The 17947-nt window shown below is 43.2% G+C and overlaps 1 protein-coding gene across 1 annotated transcript in view; it reads left to right on the top strand.

The window, feature by feature from the left end:
• Positions 1 to 17947, top strand: part of LOC130038878 (kinesin-like protein KIF28) — a 76593-nt gene that overhangs the window by 19761 nt on the left and 38885 nt on the right. The window contains exons 5-7 of the mRNA XM_056130688.1: positions 7730 to 7954; positions 10679 to 10833; positions 12813 to 12924. Of these exons, the coding sequence (XP_055986663.1) occupies positions 7730 to 7954; positions 10679 to 10833; positions 12813 to 12924 (492 nt within the window). The remainder of the gene's footprint in view (positions 1 to 7729; positions 7955 to 10678; positions 10834 to 12812; positions 12925 to 17947) is intronic.

Genomic DNA, 17947 nt, shown 5'->3' with positions numbered 1-17947 from the left:
CCAGGGAGGAAAGGGTGCTATCCCTCCGCCTGCTCCCCCTTGGCGGCTTGGTGGCATGCCATCCGCCAGAGGCCATTGGACAGTCAGGTTTGGGCCCTCAGTGATGAGACATGCGGGGTCTCATAGGATGAGGGTGGAATCAGCCCTTTCCTCCCCGCCCCATTGAGACCCTGAGTCGCCACCCACGAATGGCCTTTCTGGCTCCTGATCAAGCTGCTTAATGGCCATGATCCAAGAGACTCAGGAACAAATCTCGGAACCCAGAAGTTTTGAGCAGAAATTCCTCCAGATTTAATTGTTAAAATTTCGGAATTCCAAAATCACAAGGCCACTACTGCGGCCGCGCAACATCATATGTTATCCATAATCAGCAATAGAAAACAAATTGTCTACTGTTGCCTTTTCGGCATATCTGAGTGTTGAGGTAAAATCCCAAATAATAATGGTAGGTCTGGTGTCAAAATATTGAATTTAATCAAAGTAGAGAGAGTAATGTGGAAATCATCTGCCCCACAAGTAGGGGGAGAGTGTGGGATGGGTGTATACTGGGGTTTTTGGTGGTGGAATATGGGCACTGGTGAAGGGATGGATGTTTCATTGTATGACTGAGACTTAAACCTGAAAGCTTTGTAACTGCTCTCATGGTGATTCCATAAATAAAATTACAAAAAAAGGGGGGGAAAACCAAAAAATGCTGGAGTGTATATGCTTTCCATACAGGAGGACTAAACATGATTCCCAGCACTGTATGGTCCCCTAAACGTGCCAGGAGAGATCCCCAAGCACTAAGCTGTGAGTAGCCAATGAGCACTGCCATATGTGACCCAAGCACCAAAAAATAAAAAGGAATGAAACCATTTAAATGTCAAGATCCAGCTCAAATGTCAGCCCATTGGACATCCTGAGGCAGCTGGCTCCAGTCAGCTGGTATGGCAGGGAGATCCATAAACTGTTCTCAAGGGGTCACATAGTAGATCTTCTAGACTAGAGCCATAGTCTCAGTCCCAACTGCTCAATTCTACCCTTTTTGCCAGAAACAGCAATAGGTGCTATATTGGCAAACTGGACTTGCTTATAAAGACAATTGAACTTCACTTACACATTTCAAAACTTAACCTATGTCTAATCTTCCTATGGAAAACTATTTTTCTTATAGTTTTTTAAGGAATTTAAAGATGTGAAAACATTTAAAAATTTACTTGTGACGGGGGAATCACACGGGTGCTGCTCAGGGCTTATTCTTTGCTGGCTCTGTGCTCTACAGGAATCACTCCTGGTAGGCTCAGAGTGCTGAGGTGCTAGGGGTTGACCCTGGGTCAGCGCCATGGAAGGCAAATGCCATATCCACTGTGCTATTGCTCTGGCCCAAAAATGTGAAAACATTCTTACTTTGATCATTGTGCCTACACAGGAGATGGGCTGAACCAGTCACAGACACAGTGGCCACTTCCTAGAGCTCTTGTTCCCAACTCTCTCAGAGAGCAGCTGTGGGGCTCCAGAAAATCAGTCACAGCTCAATTTACTCATTTGTATAGCATTTATTATTATTATTATTTATTATTATTATTATTATTATTATTGGGCTGGAGCAATAGCACAGCGGTAGGGCGTTTGCCTTGCACGCAGCCAACATGGCCGACCTGAGTTCGATTCCTCCGCCCCTCTTGGAGAGCCCAGCAAGCTACCGAGAGTATTCGATATGCCAAACACAGTAACAACAAAGTCTCCAATGGAGACGTTACTGGGCCCGCTCGAGCAAATCGATGAACAACGGGAGGACAGTGACAGTGATTATTATTATTATTATTATTATTATTATTATTATTATTATTATTTTGTTTGGAAGCCATTTCTGACCATACTCAGAGCTTATTCCTGAATCTACACTAAGGGCTCACTACATGGGGTGACCTTGGGGAACCATATTGCGTACCAGAGTTTGAACCTGGGTCAGCTGCATACAGTGCAGGTGCCTTACATGCTATATTATTGTTTCAGTCCCCTGTAGAACATTTGAAATAAGATGAAGATATTTTTGTTTGTTCATTTTTTTCTGGGGGTGTGGGGGGTCATATCCCACAGTGCTCAGGAGCTACTCCCATCTCTGTTCTCAAGGGTTGCTCCCAGCAATGCCCAGAGGACTCTGCAGTGTGGAGATTGAACCAAGGTCAGCCTCATGTAAGGCAAGTGCCTTAACCCCTGTAATATCTCTCTAGCCCTAAGATGTATTCAATTTTTAATTCTAATTTTTAAAAAATTCTGTCTAGCTGATAGTAGATTGCAAGCGTTCTTTCATTCTGCCCTTCTCCTTTGCACTTATTATATTCAATGGCTGAATGGATTCATTGACAAAGGTACTACATGGAATTACAAGCTTCTTATGAGCATAGACAATATGCTAATAGTGGGAGTTTTTATTTGTTTGGGGGCCCACACCCAGTGGTGTTCAGGTTCTACTACTAGTTCTGTGTTCAGGGATCACTCCAGCTCTGTGTTCTGGGATCACTCCAGAGGACCAGAGATCAAAGCTGGTCATCTGATAGAAGGCAAGTGCCTTATCCACTGTACTCTCTCCGGCCCCACAATGTAGCCCCAAGCACTATGTAAAATCTCACACTGATTATTATTGGTAAATAAATATCAATGAATAAATATTATTGAAAAATTTTACATCTATCTGTATTTTCCTCCATAGACTGTTTTGTTTCTTGTCTGCTTCCACGAGTCATCGGTCACTTTGACAGTGGTGGTTGATTTAAATGGTTTATAATGTTCAGGTCTCTGGTTAGATTTCTGTTTCTCTCTAATTGATGGACTTGAAAGAGAAATGGGCTCATTTCTTTCAGAGAATAACTTTTTACTTTTTAAATTTTATTTTATTTTATTTTAAAGTTGTTTATAATAGTTCATTACATTTAATAATCCTACCACCATTGCACCTTCCCACCACCATTTTTTACTTATTAATATATATTATATGTATACATATATACATATACATATATATGTATATATGTATATATATATTGCTTTTTGGGTCACACCCGGCGATGCTCAGGGACTACTCCTGGCTCCGCATTCAGGAATCACTCCTGGCGGTGCTTGGGGGACCATAAGAGATGCTGGGAATCGAACCTGTGTTGGTTGCATGCAAGGCAAACCCCCTACCCGCTGTGCTATCGCTCCAGCCCCAAATAATATGTCTTATTTTTAAAAATTTTTTAATTTTATAAAGTAGTTCACAATATTTGATTACATTTAATATTTGAACACCAGTCCCACTATTATTACACCTTCCTACCACCATATTTCGGGTGTTTCAATACCAAACCCCAATTCCTGCCCCAAGCAGAACTGAAATAATGTATTTCCCTCTAAGGTTGGTTGCCTCCTACTTTGAATCCCATCAAATGTGGTGCAGTACTCTTGGAGTATGTATAGGGTGTGTCCTATGAAGTATCTGCAGCTGCATGGTCCAGGAAAAGGTCACTCGTGGGTGAAACTTGGCCCAAGCATGTGGGGAGCGGCCGTGAGCATGGCAGCAGTTGAATTCTGGAGGTCTTCAGCTGTTAGAGCTGGGTCGCTTGGGGCAGGGAGGGATCTCACCTGCCCCCTTCTATGGTGCCCCGAGCCCACCACCATATTTCGAATGTTTCTACCCCAAATCCCATATCATGTTCCCCAGAGCTTGGCATATAAGAAGTGTGAAAGTATGAGAGTTTGCACAGTCGTGAACGTGGCCATGCACTCCAGGAGTTCTAAAATTTAGAATACAGCAGATTCACTCGTGGGTGAGATCTATATTGCTGTCTTCCAGGAGTTTCATTTCTGAGTCTCTGGATCATGGTCATTGATGAGGCAGTTTGTGGGTGTGACTGCCAAGCTACTGGAAAACTTGGGAGATGGGGGAGGAGGCCCATTCCCAATCTGACTGAGATTGGAGATTTCAGTCATGGGTTCTGCATACCTGGGTTTTTCTGCAGGTTCCCTTATGGGTGGGACTTGCCTGAGCCTTTGGAGAGTAGCCTTGAGCATGGCTGCGGTTGGGTTCTGGAGGTTTTCGGCTGCCAGGATTCTGTTGGGGTAGGGAGGGAAACTCAACCCGCTCCCCTCTGAGTTGCCCCAGTGAAGACAGTCTGACACAGGGTCTGGATGTTCTGTGTTGCTCTACTCTCTTTGAAATTTTGTTTCCTCATCTTTTTTTTTTAATTTTTATGTAGGAGTATTGCTATTTATTCAGCCATTGATTAGGCTGGTTGAATCGGGCATGAACTCCACCTTATTTTTTTTTCCTTTTTATAAATTTATTTGTTGAATCACCATGAGAGCAGTTACAAAACTTTTGGGTTTAAGTCTCAGTCATACAATGATGAAACACCCGCCCCTTCACCAGTGCCCATATTCCACCACCAAAAACCCCAGATGACTTCCACATTACTCTCTCTCTACTTTGATCACATTCAATATTTCAACACCCGACCCATCATTATTATTTGGGATTTTACCCCGTCACTCAGATATGATGAAAAGGCAACCAGAGACAATTTGTTTTCTATTGCTGATTATGAATAACGTATGATGTCAAGTGACTGCGTGATTTTGGAATTCCGAAATTTTAACAATTAAATCTGGAGGGGTTTCTGCCAAAACCTGCTGGGTTCTGAGATTTGTTTCTGAGTCTCTGGGATCATGGCCATTAAGCAGCTTGATCAGGAGCCAGAGTGGGCGTCGACTCATGGTTTCGTTGGGATGGGGAAGAAAGGGCCGGCTCCACCCCCATTCCGTGAAACCCCACATGTCTCGTCACTGCGGGCCCAAACCTGACTGTCCAATGGCCTCTGGAGGATGGCAGTCACTGAGCCGCCAAGGGGGAGCAGGCATGTTTCCTCATCTTTAAAATAAGAATAGTGGCTATCCTAAGAACACATTTGCGTCTCATTATATAAATCTTTTTTGAGGGGTCACACCCAGCAATGCTCAGGGATTACTCCTGACTTTGCACTCAGAAATTACTCCTATCAGTGTTGGGGAATCATATGAGACGCCGGGAATCAAACATGGGTCAGCTGCATGCAAGGCAAATGCTCTACCCTCTGTACTATCACTCCAGCCCCTTCATTATTTAAATCTTTTGTGTTTTTTCCACTGGGCACTTCATAAATTAAAAACAGATTAGACACCTCTAGTACTTCAGAGGTTATCCTAGACTCTGAAGAGGTTTAGTGGAAGATTTAACACCCACTCAGACAGGGCTTATAGGTGCTACATGAATGATGAAAAGAGAAGCCATAGAGGAGGGAGTAACTAAGGGATTTTCACAAACTAGTATAAGTAACTATCCTGGATGTCTGGGTATTTATCAACAGAGAGATCTAACTAGGATATGAGAAGCATCTCGGTTAGTTTGTTGAGGCGGTGAGTCAAGTGAGGTGCAAATGGGCATTTTAGGGAGCAGGATTAATTTTAGCAGACCCCCAAATACATCCTAGGGTTGGACATGTAGGAGATCAGTGAACAACCTTTGTTGCCAAAGTTGGTTATACAGGTGGGTGCGAGGTGGGACTGAGAAGAGGATGGAGCTGAGATAAATGGCCAAAATTCAGGGGCATTTTCCGTCAGCAGTGGAGAATTCTGTGAAAGATTTTATGTGGGGAATGAGATCATCAGATGGAATTTCAGATGAGATCTCCACCAGCAACATGTAGCTGAATTCAAAAAATGTGAAAGAGGAATGTTTAGGACACTCTCACAATAGCGAGGGTAGGTGAATATGAAAGTCTACAGCGGGTACCAGTTTGGACCTCCATTAATGATCTGCAGGGCTGGTATGGGGTGGCACCATGGGCTCTGGCCCTCATACTTCCATTTTTTCTTCTAATAAGTTCATTCAGTCATTGGTGTCACTTCCACGGATGACTGTGGAAGTTCTTGCAAAGATTTTCTCTAACTGGGCAGAGAAGTTCTCTACCTGACATCTCCACATCTCTGGCACCTGCTGTTCACATTAGCTTCATTTTGCCCCAAGTCCAATCTGTTGGTAATCTTGTCTTGACTCTAGAACTAAAAACACTGAATAGTAATGCTGGGGAGTTGTCAGAACTGTTTAATCTCTCTCTCTCTCTCTCTCTCTCTCTCTCTCTCTCTCTCTCTCTCTTCCCTCCCTCCCTCCCTCTCTCTCTCACTCTCTCCTCCCTCTCTCTCTTTCTCCCTTTCTCTCTATATATCTCACATACCTATTCCAGATTATAAGCAGGAAATTAGGAACGTAAGATACTTAAAAACTCTACTGATTTGAAAGCAAAACCAGGACTGAGAATGCCGGTCTCCTGATTCCCGATTCCCAGCTCCAATCTCTGCACTACCTACCACAGAACACCCATGCAGACCCTCTACCCACCCCTCCCCACCTCTCAGTGCAGCCTTACTTCACCTTGGAAGAGTAATTTTTGTGAGCAAGTGGCAATATGAGTTTCCAACCAAGGCTATGATCTAAGTACGATACCACCCAAATCTCCAATAATAAAGCCCAAATATCGACAGCCATTCTCTAGTTAGATTTGGCTGCAGCAAATACTGTTTAGTGGAGTTTCCTTTGGAGATAGGATTCTGCAGGGTACATTTGTGGCACTGTAGCACTGTAGCACTGTCCTCTCATTGTTCATCGATTTGCTTCAGAGGGCACCAGTGACATCTCCATTGTGAGACTTGTTACTGTTTTTGGCATATCGAATACGCCACAGGGAGCTTGACAGGCTCCTATTGAAGGTAGTCCAGGGTTTTAGCCAGCTTACTCATGTGGCATTTTGCATGTGTGGCAGCACAATTAAATCAAGGCAGACATGTCTCCTTTTTATTCTTTTTTAATTGAATTACCATGAGAGACACGGTAACAAACTTGTCCATGACTGGACTTCAATTTTACAATGATCCAACATCCCTCTCTTCTCCAATGTACATTTCCCACTACCAAACTTCCCAGTCTCCCTCCCTCCAAGCATCCCCTCTAGCCTGCCTCTATGGCAGACACTTTTCCCCTCTCTTTCTCAGTCTCTTGTCTCTGTCTTTCTCTTTTCTTTAGGGTATTATGGTTCACAATGCAACAATAAAAGGTTACCATATACCTACTTTCAGCATTCAGTTTTTGTCCATAAATGATTATTTCCAACTATCACTGTCTTAGTGATCCCTTCTCTCTCTCTCTCTCTCTCTCTCTCTCTCTCTCTCTCTCTCTCTCTCTCTCTCTCTCTCTGCTACTTTAAATGCAAATTTTTTGTTTGGGGGCCACTCCTAGGACTTTTTTAACTTTGTTTCTGAGCTCCAGTCACACTGTTCTCTAAGCTGCTGTTCACTGAGTTCCTTATTATTCAGGATTGGGGATTATGATAGCATTCACTAGGAGAAAGGTATGGAACCACCCAAAGGAAATCTGGTGGGAATGCTGTAGGTGCTTAAATACAGTAAAACTTAGGTTCTAAGGGGGAAAATATACTTCTAACTTCACTAATTATGCCAGGTTTGTTTCCTTACTTGCCATTTTTGTATTTTTTAGTTAAATTATGAGAAAGTTCATAATCTACAGAAATGAAAGATTCAATCATCCCGTGTATTGAACATCTAATACATCTAATATTGTAAAGAACTTCTAATCTTGCAGGCAGAGATATTGCTGCGAAGTAAACAAGAATTTCTGCCTTCAAAACATTTGCATGGCTTATTATTTGTTCTATAGGTACGAGATTTGCTGTCTAGGACCAAGAAACCTGGAGGGTTAAAAGTAAGGGAAGATCAGCAGCTGGGCTTTTATGTGGATGGCCTGAAGTCAGTGCCCTGTGAAAACTATGCACAAATTGAAAAGCTGATGGAACAAGGAGCAAGAATAAGGACGACAGCTACCACCAACATGAATACCAGCAGCAGTCGCTCTCATATGGTTTTTACCATTCGGTTCAAGCAGGTGAGACTGGAATGAAGGTCACTGATCCACTCTTCCATCAAGGGGAGTCTGTGGGAAGGGCTCCTGGTAATGCAGTAGATTGACGAGTATTATGGAATCCCTTATGGTTCGACATATGAATTAACCACAGGGTCAGAAACAAGAAAAAGCACGGCATTTACTCTTTTCCTGTCCCCACTGCATCTGTGCTCCATGCAGTCTAAGTGAGTCAATTGCTAGTCATGGGGTAGTAGCAAGGTCTACTAGATCCCAGAAGAAACCGTGGAGCTGCTCTTTCCAAAGTAAATTTTGTGCTCTGAGGGGCAAATTCTGAGTCCAATTTGATTCAGAAGCAAATTGTGAAGATGGAAGAATGGGTCCACAATCTATGATAATGACCTCTTGTCAGGTTTGTGAGTGAACCTTGGGGACCAACAGGTACTGAAGTACTTTTACAATACAAGGAAGGGAGAAGACAAAGTCTTTGAAATCAGGTGATCCATGTAATTCCCCACCAGCTAGAGTCTTTTATTCCACAGTTTCCTCTTCAATACTCCTCGTGGCTTTCAGAAAATGATCTTTGGCATTACTACTGTCACTCAGAAATGCTTATTGACTAAGCCTTGATAAAACTACAGTTGGCTTCTATTTTTTCCCTCATGTCCCCAAAGAACTATAAATGAAATGATAGCAAGGCAAGACTTTCCTGCTCTAAGCAAGAGCAGTGGGAAAAACTGAAGTAGATACATAATCAGCTTTAAAGTTTTGGGAAATAGTTATTCTTCTTTCTATAAATTGAGAAAATAGTCCACAGTCATGTTGGAAAGCTCAAATAAGATATTGCATTTGAAAGAAGTTAGTCAACTTTGTAGCTTTCTCTTGGTTTTATCATGTTAGTAAAATCCACACAATTTATATTTAGCATGCCCAGGTAATTTTTTAACTTGATATTTTAGAGGCAAGAGGGAAAAATTGGCTGGAAAAAATTAGTGAGAAGATTTAGAATCATTTATCTTTCCTTTTATTTGGTTTGGGAGCTAACCAAGTGGTGCTTAGGGAGCTGTATCTGCCGCTTTGCTCAGGAGTGACCCCTGCCTGGTAGGTCTTTGGGGACCATGTGGGATGCCAGAGATGCTAACCACAGTCCCCAAGGTACAAGACAAGTGCCTAACCCTGGACTATCTTTCTCAACCCCTGTGTTAGGAGATTCAGCATTGGAATCCGTTTGTTGATGCCCATAATAATACTCTGCCAGACATAATTAGTTCATTCTATCTTTTTCTCTGACAATATCCCAATAATGATGCTATCCCTGTTTTATTTGCTCAGAATCTGTAGCCAGTCACTGAATCTGTAATTATCAGTGTATCCTAATATCTGTGTTGCTTTCACTCCAGAGCTACATCAGCCTGGAGAGCTATTTTGCAGATATCCCACTATCTTAATTTTTTATAGTTTTCAAAACATTTATTTTTTATTTTATTTTATAACTTTATTAATTCATCTGTTTAGTAACAAACATTCAATATTTCAACACCAATCCCACTACTATTGTAGCCTCCCACCACCATTATTTTCAATTTTCCAAGCCACCCCTAAGTCTGCCCTTATAGCACGCCCTCAATAATTTATTTTATATTGCTTGTTATAAATAATTTGCTAAAAGGATGATCAAAAATATTTCCTTAGAAGAAAGTTAGTGAAGATTGTTGTGTCTCGCCATGGAGCTATTAAATCCTTGTATAAGAGACTACTAAGATGCTGCCAGTTAAGCCTTCTCTCTTTATATTTTGTTAATCGAGATTGGTTGCCTTTTACATTACATCCCATCCAATCTGGTGTGCTACCCCTGGTTTACTGGTGTTGTAGAGGTTGAGATGTCACATGCTGCAAATGCAGTTCTGTACTCCACGAAATCCAAAATTTTTGACGGGGTGATACAGTTGGAGTTAAATTTTAAACTGGGTAGTAGTTTTGGGACCTGTGTCTGACTGCCAGGGCTTCCAGAAGTACAGGGAGTTTTGGGGGAGGTAACCCACCCCTGACTCTGTGAAAGCTTAGAGATTTCAGTCACAAACCCACATACCTGAGTTTTTCAGCAGATTAATTTCTGGATGAGGCTCATCTGAGCAGTAGAGTCCAGCCGGAACCATGGTGGCGATTGTGAAATTTGGAGGTTTTCAGCTGCTGGGGCTCTGTTTGGGCATGTGCTGGGCTCACTTGCCCACTCCCTGACCCCCCTCTGGGGTGCCCTGGATGACTCAGCCTTGCTTGGAGCCAGGAGAAACTCCTCCTACTATCTTAATTTTTAAAAGCTGGGGTCATAGTAATAACTATTGACAGGACAGTAATTGGAAAATAGTTTTGTAAAACCAAAAAAGGGCAATTAAGACCTAGGAGCCTGGTAATGGCTTCTTGTAAAAATGGCTTTGTATAGAGGACAGCCTCTTAACTGATAAATTTTATATCTTTTACATGCATGAGATACAATTAGAAGGAATATTTAAAATGTAAACTAGAGGTCAGAGAGAGTACAGAGGTTAAGGTACTTGCCTTGTTTGCGTCCGACCCCAGTCCATGTCCTGCACCACACAGGGTCCTCTGAGAACTGCCAGAAGTGATCCATGAGCCAGGGGTAAGCCCTGACCACAGCCAGATTCAAACAAACAAAAATGTAAACTAGACCAACTTCATGCATAGCTTGCCTCCACTGCTAACAGTATGTCCTCTGGTGCTTTTCTATAGGTCTTCCTGGACAGAGGTCTCACCAAGCAATCCAGTATCAATTTGGTGGATTTAGCAGGAAGTGAAAGGCAAAAATCTTCAGGATCGGAAGGAGACAGACTGAGGGAAGGGTCACGAGTTAACTTAAGCTTAACCAATTTAGGAAATGTTATCAGGTAAATAATAATGGATAGGGATTTGCACCATAAAAATAATGTCGGGTATCAAGAATTTTATTGATTATAGTCCTAGGTTCACTTTCTGTGATCATGGCTTTATGATTTTTCTCACTAAATATCTTTTAAGCCAATTAATTGATTTTTGTAATCAAATTTTAATTAAGGTATCTTGATTTACAATAATATCAGTATGATTATTTTGGACATACAGTGTTACTGCTCCTTACTCGGCACCAGAGTGCTGATAGCCCTCTACCACTGGCTCTAGGTCCTTCTCCTACAACACCCTTCCTTGGCAGCCTCAGTTCTCGGTTCTGCTGGCAGAATCTCAGGGTATGTTTCCATTGGCCATTGTCTATTCCCTTGATTGGTTTCTTTATATTCTACATATGAACAAGATATCCCCCCACACAAAGATATTTGCCTTTTTCCTTGTGACTCACTTCACTTAGCATGACACCTTCCATTTCCATTCATGTTGAAGTGAATTACATGATTTTATCTTTTCTCATGCAGAGAAATATTCCATTCTATTTATTCCATGATTTCTTTATCCACTCATCTGTTATTGGGCACTTGTGTTCTAACCACATCTACTGTAAATAGTTTTGCAACAAACATGGGTGTAGATATATGCTAATGAATTGATGTTTTTGTGTTGTTGTACTAGATACCAAGGAATGGAATTGCTGCTTATATGAGATTTTAATTTTTGTCAGAGAAGTCTCCAAACTGTTTTTCATAGCCTGGACCCAACAACAGTCCCAGCAACAGTGAAAGAATACAGCCCCTTTTTTGCCCACCAGCATTTATTGTTTCTGGACTTGATATAGGCCATTCTCTGGTGTGAGGTGACATCTCATTGTCATTTGATTTGTCTTTCCCTAATAACAAGGGAGGTGAACACTTTTGCACTGCCCATTGGCCATCTGTATGTCATCTTTGAGCAAGTGTTCAGCAACTCTGCATTTTGTTTTTATTTTTTGTTATGAGCTTTGTGAGTACTTTCCATATCTTGGGTATGAGTTCACTGTCAGAGGTATGATATGCAAATATTTTCTTCCATTCAGTTTTTTGATTTTAGACCTTTTATCTTTCGCTGTACAGAATTTTAAAAAATATTTTGGCTTTTTGGGTCACACCTGGTGATGCTCAGGGGCCATTCCTGGCTCTACACTCAGGAATTACTTTTGTCAGTGCTCAGGGACCATATGGGATGCCGGATCGAATCCAACTTGGCCACGTGCAAGGCAAATGTCCTACTTACTGTACTATTACTCCAGCCCCAAGTACAGAAACTTTTTAGTCTGATGTAGTCCCATTTATTTCTGTTTTTATTTCTTTTGCCAGTGGAATTTTCCCATTGAAGACTCCTTTGAGGTCAATATAAAAGTGTTTTTCTTTCTGTAAAAAAATGTGATCAATATAGAGGACTTCATTTCCTTTGGATTAATGTTTGTGTGTGTGGTGAGATAGAAGTATGCTTTATTTCTTAACTAAGGTTAATAAGTTTTCCCAGCACCATTTGTTAAAAAGATTTCCCTTGCTCCACTTCATGCATCTACCCACTTTGTTGAGAAGAACCGAAACCCACTCCTCAGATCTTTCTGCTAGCCATCCTTCTCCCCAGATCACAGCCCTCCTCCATACAAAGAGCACATCAGCACGCAGACTCTGTAGCCTACAGCATTCCGTGGTTAGTGCCTTGACTGCTACATGTGGAGGGTCTCCTTGGCTCTACCACAGTGTTGGGGCATTGGTTTCTGGAAGTGAACCAGAGTCCATGTGACTGGTTCTCTTGCTCTGGCGTCTTTCCATGCAGAAAGTGATCTCAATAATTGGGCTTTATTTAGCATCACCTCCTGTGATAGGGTCCAAGAAAGGATTCGGAGTGTGATACTGACATCTCCAGGGAGCCGGATTTCCTCTTGGTGCATCCATTTAATTTGTTGGTTTGTGTTTTCTTTTGCATTCAGTGCTCTGGCAGATGCAGCCATTGGGAAGAGAGTCTTACATATCCCCTACAGAGACTCTGTTCTCACCAAACTGCTCCAGTCTGCTCTGGGAGGGAACAGCAGAACCACCTTGGTAAGTGTCTTTCTTACTATAGTTTAGGCTGACACACTTATTGCCCTGGCTGTCATTTTAAAGTATTCTCAGGGCCAGAGCAGAGGGGTAAGGCACTTGCCACGCAAGCAGCTAAGCCCATTTCATCCCCAGCACCTCATATGGTCTCCTGAGCACAACAGGGGGTCACTCGCTCCTGAATACAGAGCCAGAAGTAGCCCTTGAGCACTGAAATAGAAATTTAAAACTTTAAAGCAAAATTATTTTCAGTATATGGTGCTAATAATGTATCTCACATGTCTTTTATGTGCAAGCCCTGAGTTTGATCCCTCATAGCCCCTCACTAAACATAGCACTGATGTGTGCCCATGCCCCTGCCCCCACCACAAAAGCAAATGCATTCTCTCTCTACATCTGATGTAGCACTTTGAGGTTACAAAGCACATTCTTAATGTGCACATATCATCTTATAACTCATGGAACTTATTATGGTACAGTGTTTAAGTGAAGATATTATATTGTTCAATTTAAATTATTCTTTCAATAGTTTTTAGATTTTCTATAAGAAAACTATTATTTTTTCATAAAAAAGAATACAATTTAAAAAAAACAAAGCTCACAATGTCATGTCATAATATTCTCAGCCAGTAGTCATTTTATGAAAAAATTAGAAATGATGGGGCCAGAGCCACTCATCTCGCATGCAGTCAACTTTAGTTCTGACTCTGGCACCACATATGCTATCCCAAGCACCACATATGCTATCCCAAGCCCTACCAAGAATGATTCCTGAGTGCAGCATCAGAAGTAAGCCCTGGTCACTGTCAGCTGTGGCCCCAAAACAAAAGCAAACAAACAAAATAGCAGTGAATGTGACTGTGTGTCAGATACAAGGAAAGCATTTCATCTAGAAAGTAGCCAAACACTGTCACCCAGCTAAGATGCCAGGCCCTCAGTCCTGAGTGTGGGACCTGGGCAGGCAGTGTGAAATGAGTTACAGTCAGGACTCAATGCTCTTCAGCTTCGGATGAAGAAAGAAGCAAATCAGAAAACTCTGCCACCAGCTCTGAGTTGACCTGTTAGGACTGAAGACCACCCCTCAGTATTCAGAGAGACAAAGAGTGTAGGGGGAATGCAAACCACACATTGAGATTTTATTACTCCAGCTAACTACTCCAGCTGGTTGGGGCCGAGGCATCCTGACTCTGCAGGTCGGAGCTCAACTCCAAGTGCTTACAGCCAAGAGTTTATATAGCCATCCTAGGAGTGCAGGCCTCAGGAGCAAGCTCAAAGAGAAACAATTCCAAAGGCAAAAGTAACTTTAACCATCTCAAGACGAACAATGGCATACAAGAACAACATATCAAGAAAACATTCCCAATTAAGAAAACATTCCCAATTCCCTTACATCAAGAAAGTAAAGTTTTCCCATACCTTACGAAAGCATATTTTGTATCCTGTAGACAGGATACAAAATATGGGTGTGTTGTATCCATACAACTCAGTTAAGCCATATATCCTTTATGGCCAGAGCTGCCCTCCACCAAATGGTACTGTGAGCCAATTATTTCAGTTAGGTCATATATCCTTCATGGCTAGAGCTGCCCCCTACAATCTTTACGACCAGGGTGAGAAGAGGTGAGCTAGCTCCTTCTCACATTCCCCCCTTTTCTATGATCATACTGAGGAATCTGTATGATCTTCTCACAGACCTACGAGCTGCTATGCTCATTAAGAGAGAAATGTTCCCTGTTAGATTAGGCCCTGGGTCTCCAGATCAATAGTCAAATATAGCCTTGTTTTCCCTCTATCTTTTATTTTTTTCTTTTTAGATCACACCCGGCCTTGCACAGGGGTTACTCCTGGCTCGTGCACTCAGAAATTACTCCTGGCAGTGCTCAGGGGACCATATAGGATGCTGGGAATCGAACCAGGGTTGGCCGCATGCAAGGCAAATGCCCTACCCACTGTGCTATCACTCCAGCCCTTCCCTCTAGCTTTTTTTTTTTTTTATTTATTGAATCACTGTGGGAAAGGTTACAAAGCTTTCAGGTTTAGGTCTCAGTCATGCAAATATCAAACACATTTCCCTTTACCAATACTTATTTTTTACCATGAAGAACCCCAATAAAACCCCACCCCCTACCCCTCCCAGTTCCTGTGAGGCAGATGAATTCTAGTTAACACTCTATCTGCTTTGATTAGATTCATTGTTTCAATAAAAGATTCACCACTATTATTTAGAGTTTACCCCCCCCAAATCAGACATGCTGAAAAAGCATTGTGAAGTGATTTGCTTTCTACAGCTGGGTTCAAGAATTAAATGTTGGTTTTGGATTTCTGCTATTTTACCTATTGACCCTGGAAGTATTTCTACTGAAAGTCAGATAGTTAATAAATTGGTTTTTGTGTTCTGGAGTCGTGGCCGAGCTGGAGAGCCGCTCGTGGGGGGCAACTGGTGGCCTCGGTAGGGCGTGAAGGGCGGACCGAAACGCCCCCCTTCCCATGAGGTTTTAGTCGCCCCCACACCCCCGGCTCATACCTGCTGTCCACAAGGCTCCCATGCGGCCGCCATCTTTCTTTCCAGAGAGGAGAGGGCAAATGGGGCAACACCCTTTCCCCTCCGGCAGACTTGATGGCCTGGATTAACGCATAGTCCTTTCACTTTTCTGCTCCAAGCTGCCGGGTTCTGCATTAAGTCCTTGTGCTTCTGGGGCTGTGGCTGTGCTGGAGAGCCGCTCGTGGGGGACAACTGGTGACCTCGGTAGGGCGTGAAGGACGGACCGGAACGCCCCCCTTCCCATGAGGTTTTAGTCGCCCCCACACCCCCGGCTCATACCTGCTGTCCACAAGGCTCCCATGCGGCCGCCATCTTTCTTTCCAGAGAAGAGAGGGCGAATGGGACAACACCCTTTCCCCTCTGGGCAGACATGATGGCTTGGATTAACGCATAGTCCATTCACTTTTCTGCTCCAAGCTGCTGGGTTCTGCATTAAGTCCTTGTGTTTCTGGGGCTGTGGCCGTGCTGGGGAGCCGCTCGTGGGGGACAACTGGTGACCTCGGTAGGGCGTGAAGGACGGACCAGAACGCCCCCCTTCCCATGAAGTTTTAGTCGCCCCCACACCCCCGGCTCATACCTGCTGTCCACAAGGTTCCCATGCGGCCTCCATCCTTCTTTCCAGAGAAGAGAGGGCGAATGGGGCAACACCCTTTCCCCTCCAGGCAGACATGATGACCTGGATTAACGCATAGTCCGTTCACTTTTCTGCTCCAAGCTGCTGGGTTCTGCATTAAGTCCTTGTGTTTCTGGGGCTGTGGCCGTGCTCCTAACTTAACTCTGATTTTCAGGGAGAAAGGTTGGGTGGTTTACTTCCCATTGATCACTTTGTATATAGAGAGATGTCGGTTTTGAGAAAAAGTCCTAGTTCCCGCATACTCGAGCTGTGCTTGTAGAGGCTTCTGGTCACCGGGGTTCCATCTGGGGGAGGCGGGATGCGGTACCTACCCCATCTGGGACTTGCCGGTGATCTCGGCTCTTTTTGGAACCTGTTTTTTTTTCTCCGGGATCTGTGGTTCCCGCCCTCCATGTGGTCCTTCTCTTAGCCTGTATGTTGTAAAGATGGCGCTGGGGGGCGGGCTGTGGGCGTGACTTCCGGAATCAGAGGTTACCTGGGAGCTGTAGTCCCGGCAGATTTGAGAAAAAATCCTAGTTCCCGCATACTTGAGCTGTGCTTGTAGAGGCTTCTGGTCACCGGGGTTCCATCTGGGGGAGGCGGGATCCCTCTAGCTTTTTAAATGCATCTAACTCTGAGCAAACACTGTGCTTTTTAAAAAGTCTTTTCTAGTGTCCAGAACCTTGGGCCTCAATGAGACATCCCCCAGAACCCTGAATACAGAAGGTCCTGAGATGCCACCTTGAATGTTAGGGCCTGAAATCTAGTTTTACACATCTGATTTGCTGTGCCAAGTTATCTGGATGAGAGGCTGACTCCAGGTCTACAGAGCAAGACCCCGCCTGAGCTGTTGCAATACTCATAAAGAATATTGGGTGAGGTAGGCAGTCAGGGAGGGAGGCCACTAAATGATGTCCAGAGCCAAACACAAGCGTCTGTGATGCTATGTCCAAACTCTAGAGATCGGTAGCTCTACTCCAATTCAGCACAACAATTCAAATACCTCATTTTCTTCATTCTTAGAGTGGAGATAAGAAGCATAACAACTTGAAAAGATGTCTGTGGTGATTAGATGAGGATGATATAAGCTTTAAGAGTTCTACCAAGTTGGAGAGATAACTCTGGGCTGAGTACATGCTTTGTATTTGGAGGCTGGTACTCACTGCATGGTCCCCGGAGCACCGCCCAAAGCATCTCCTGAAAACGGAGACAGTAGTAGCCTCTGAGCACCACCAATGTGGCCCCAAAACAAATACAAACAAAAATGTTAAACAAACTTTACAGGCTGAAATCAAAACAAAGATAAAGCGAAAGGCCTCCAGGTCATAGATTGAAGTCATCCTGTAGACATTCTCTTGTTCACCTCCAATGACCCTGCTCAGAACATCAAAATTTCTGTTTTCATTTGAGTTCCAGAACACTAATTCAAAGCCAGTAAATAGACTTAAAACCACACAAGTGGATCTCTAGTAATGAGGTATTTTATTTTATTAAAAAAATTTTTTATTGGATCACTGTGAGATAGACCCTTTCAAAGCTGTTCATGATTAGGTTCCAGATATACAGTATTCCAATACCCATACCTCCACCAATGTACATTTCCCAGCACCAACCAGTGTCACAAGGTTCCCCCCCACTCACCCACCCCCTGGCTGCATTTATGGCAGGTGCTTTTCGCTTTTCTTCTCTCTCTCTCTCTCTCTCTCTCTCTCTCTCTCTTACTCCCTCCCCCCTTTTGGGCATTATTGTTTGAAATACACTGAAAGGTTATCAGGAATATCCCTTTACCTACTTTTAACACTCAGTTCTTGTCCAGCATGATCATTTCCAACTATTGTTGAGTAAGTTTGATTAGTCCAAGTGACTGTGTA

Source organism: Sorex fumeus, unplaced genomic scaffold, assembly GCF_029834395.1.
Source record: "Sorex fumeus unplaced genomic scaffold, SorFum_2.1 ptg000007l, whole genome shotgun sequence".
NCBI classification, from domain to species: Eukaryota; Metazoa; Chordata; class Mammalia; order Eulipotyphla; family Soricidae; genus Sorex; species Sorex fumeus.
Note: the sequence above shows the minus strand (reverse complement) of the source record. Positions and strands in the feature narration are given on the sequence as shown.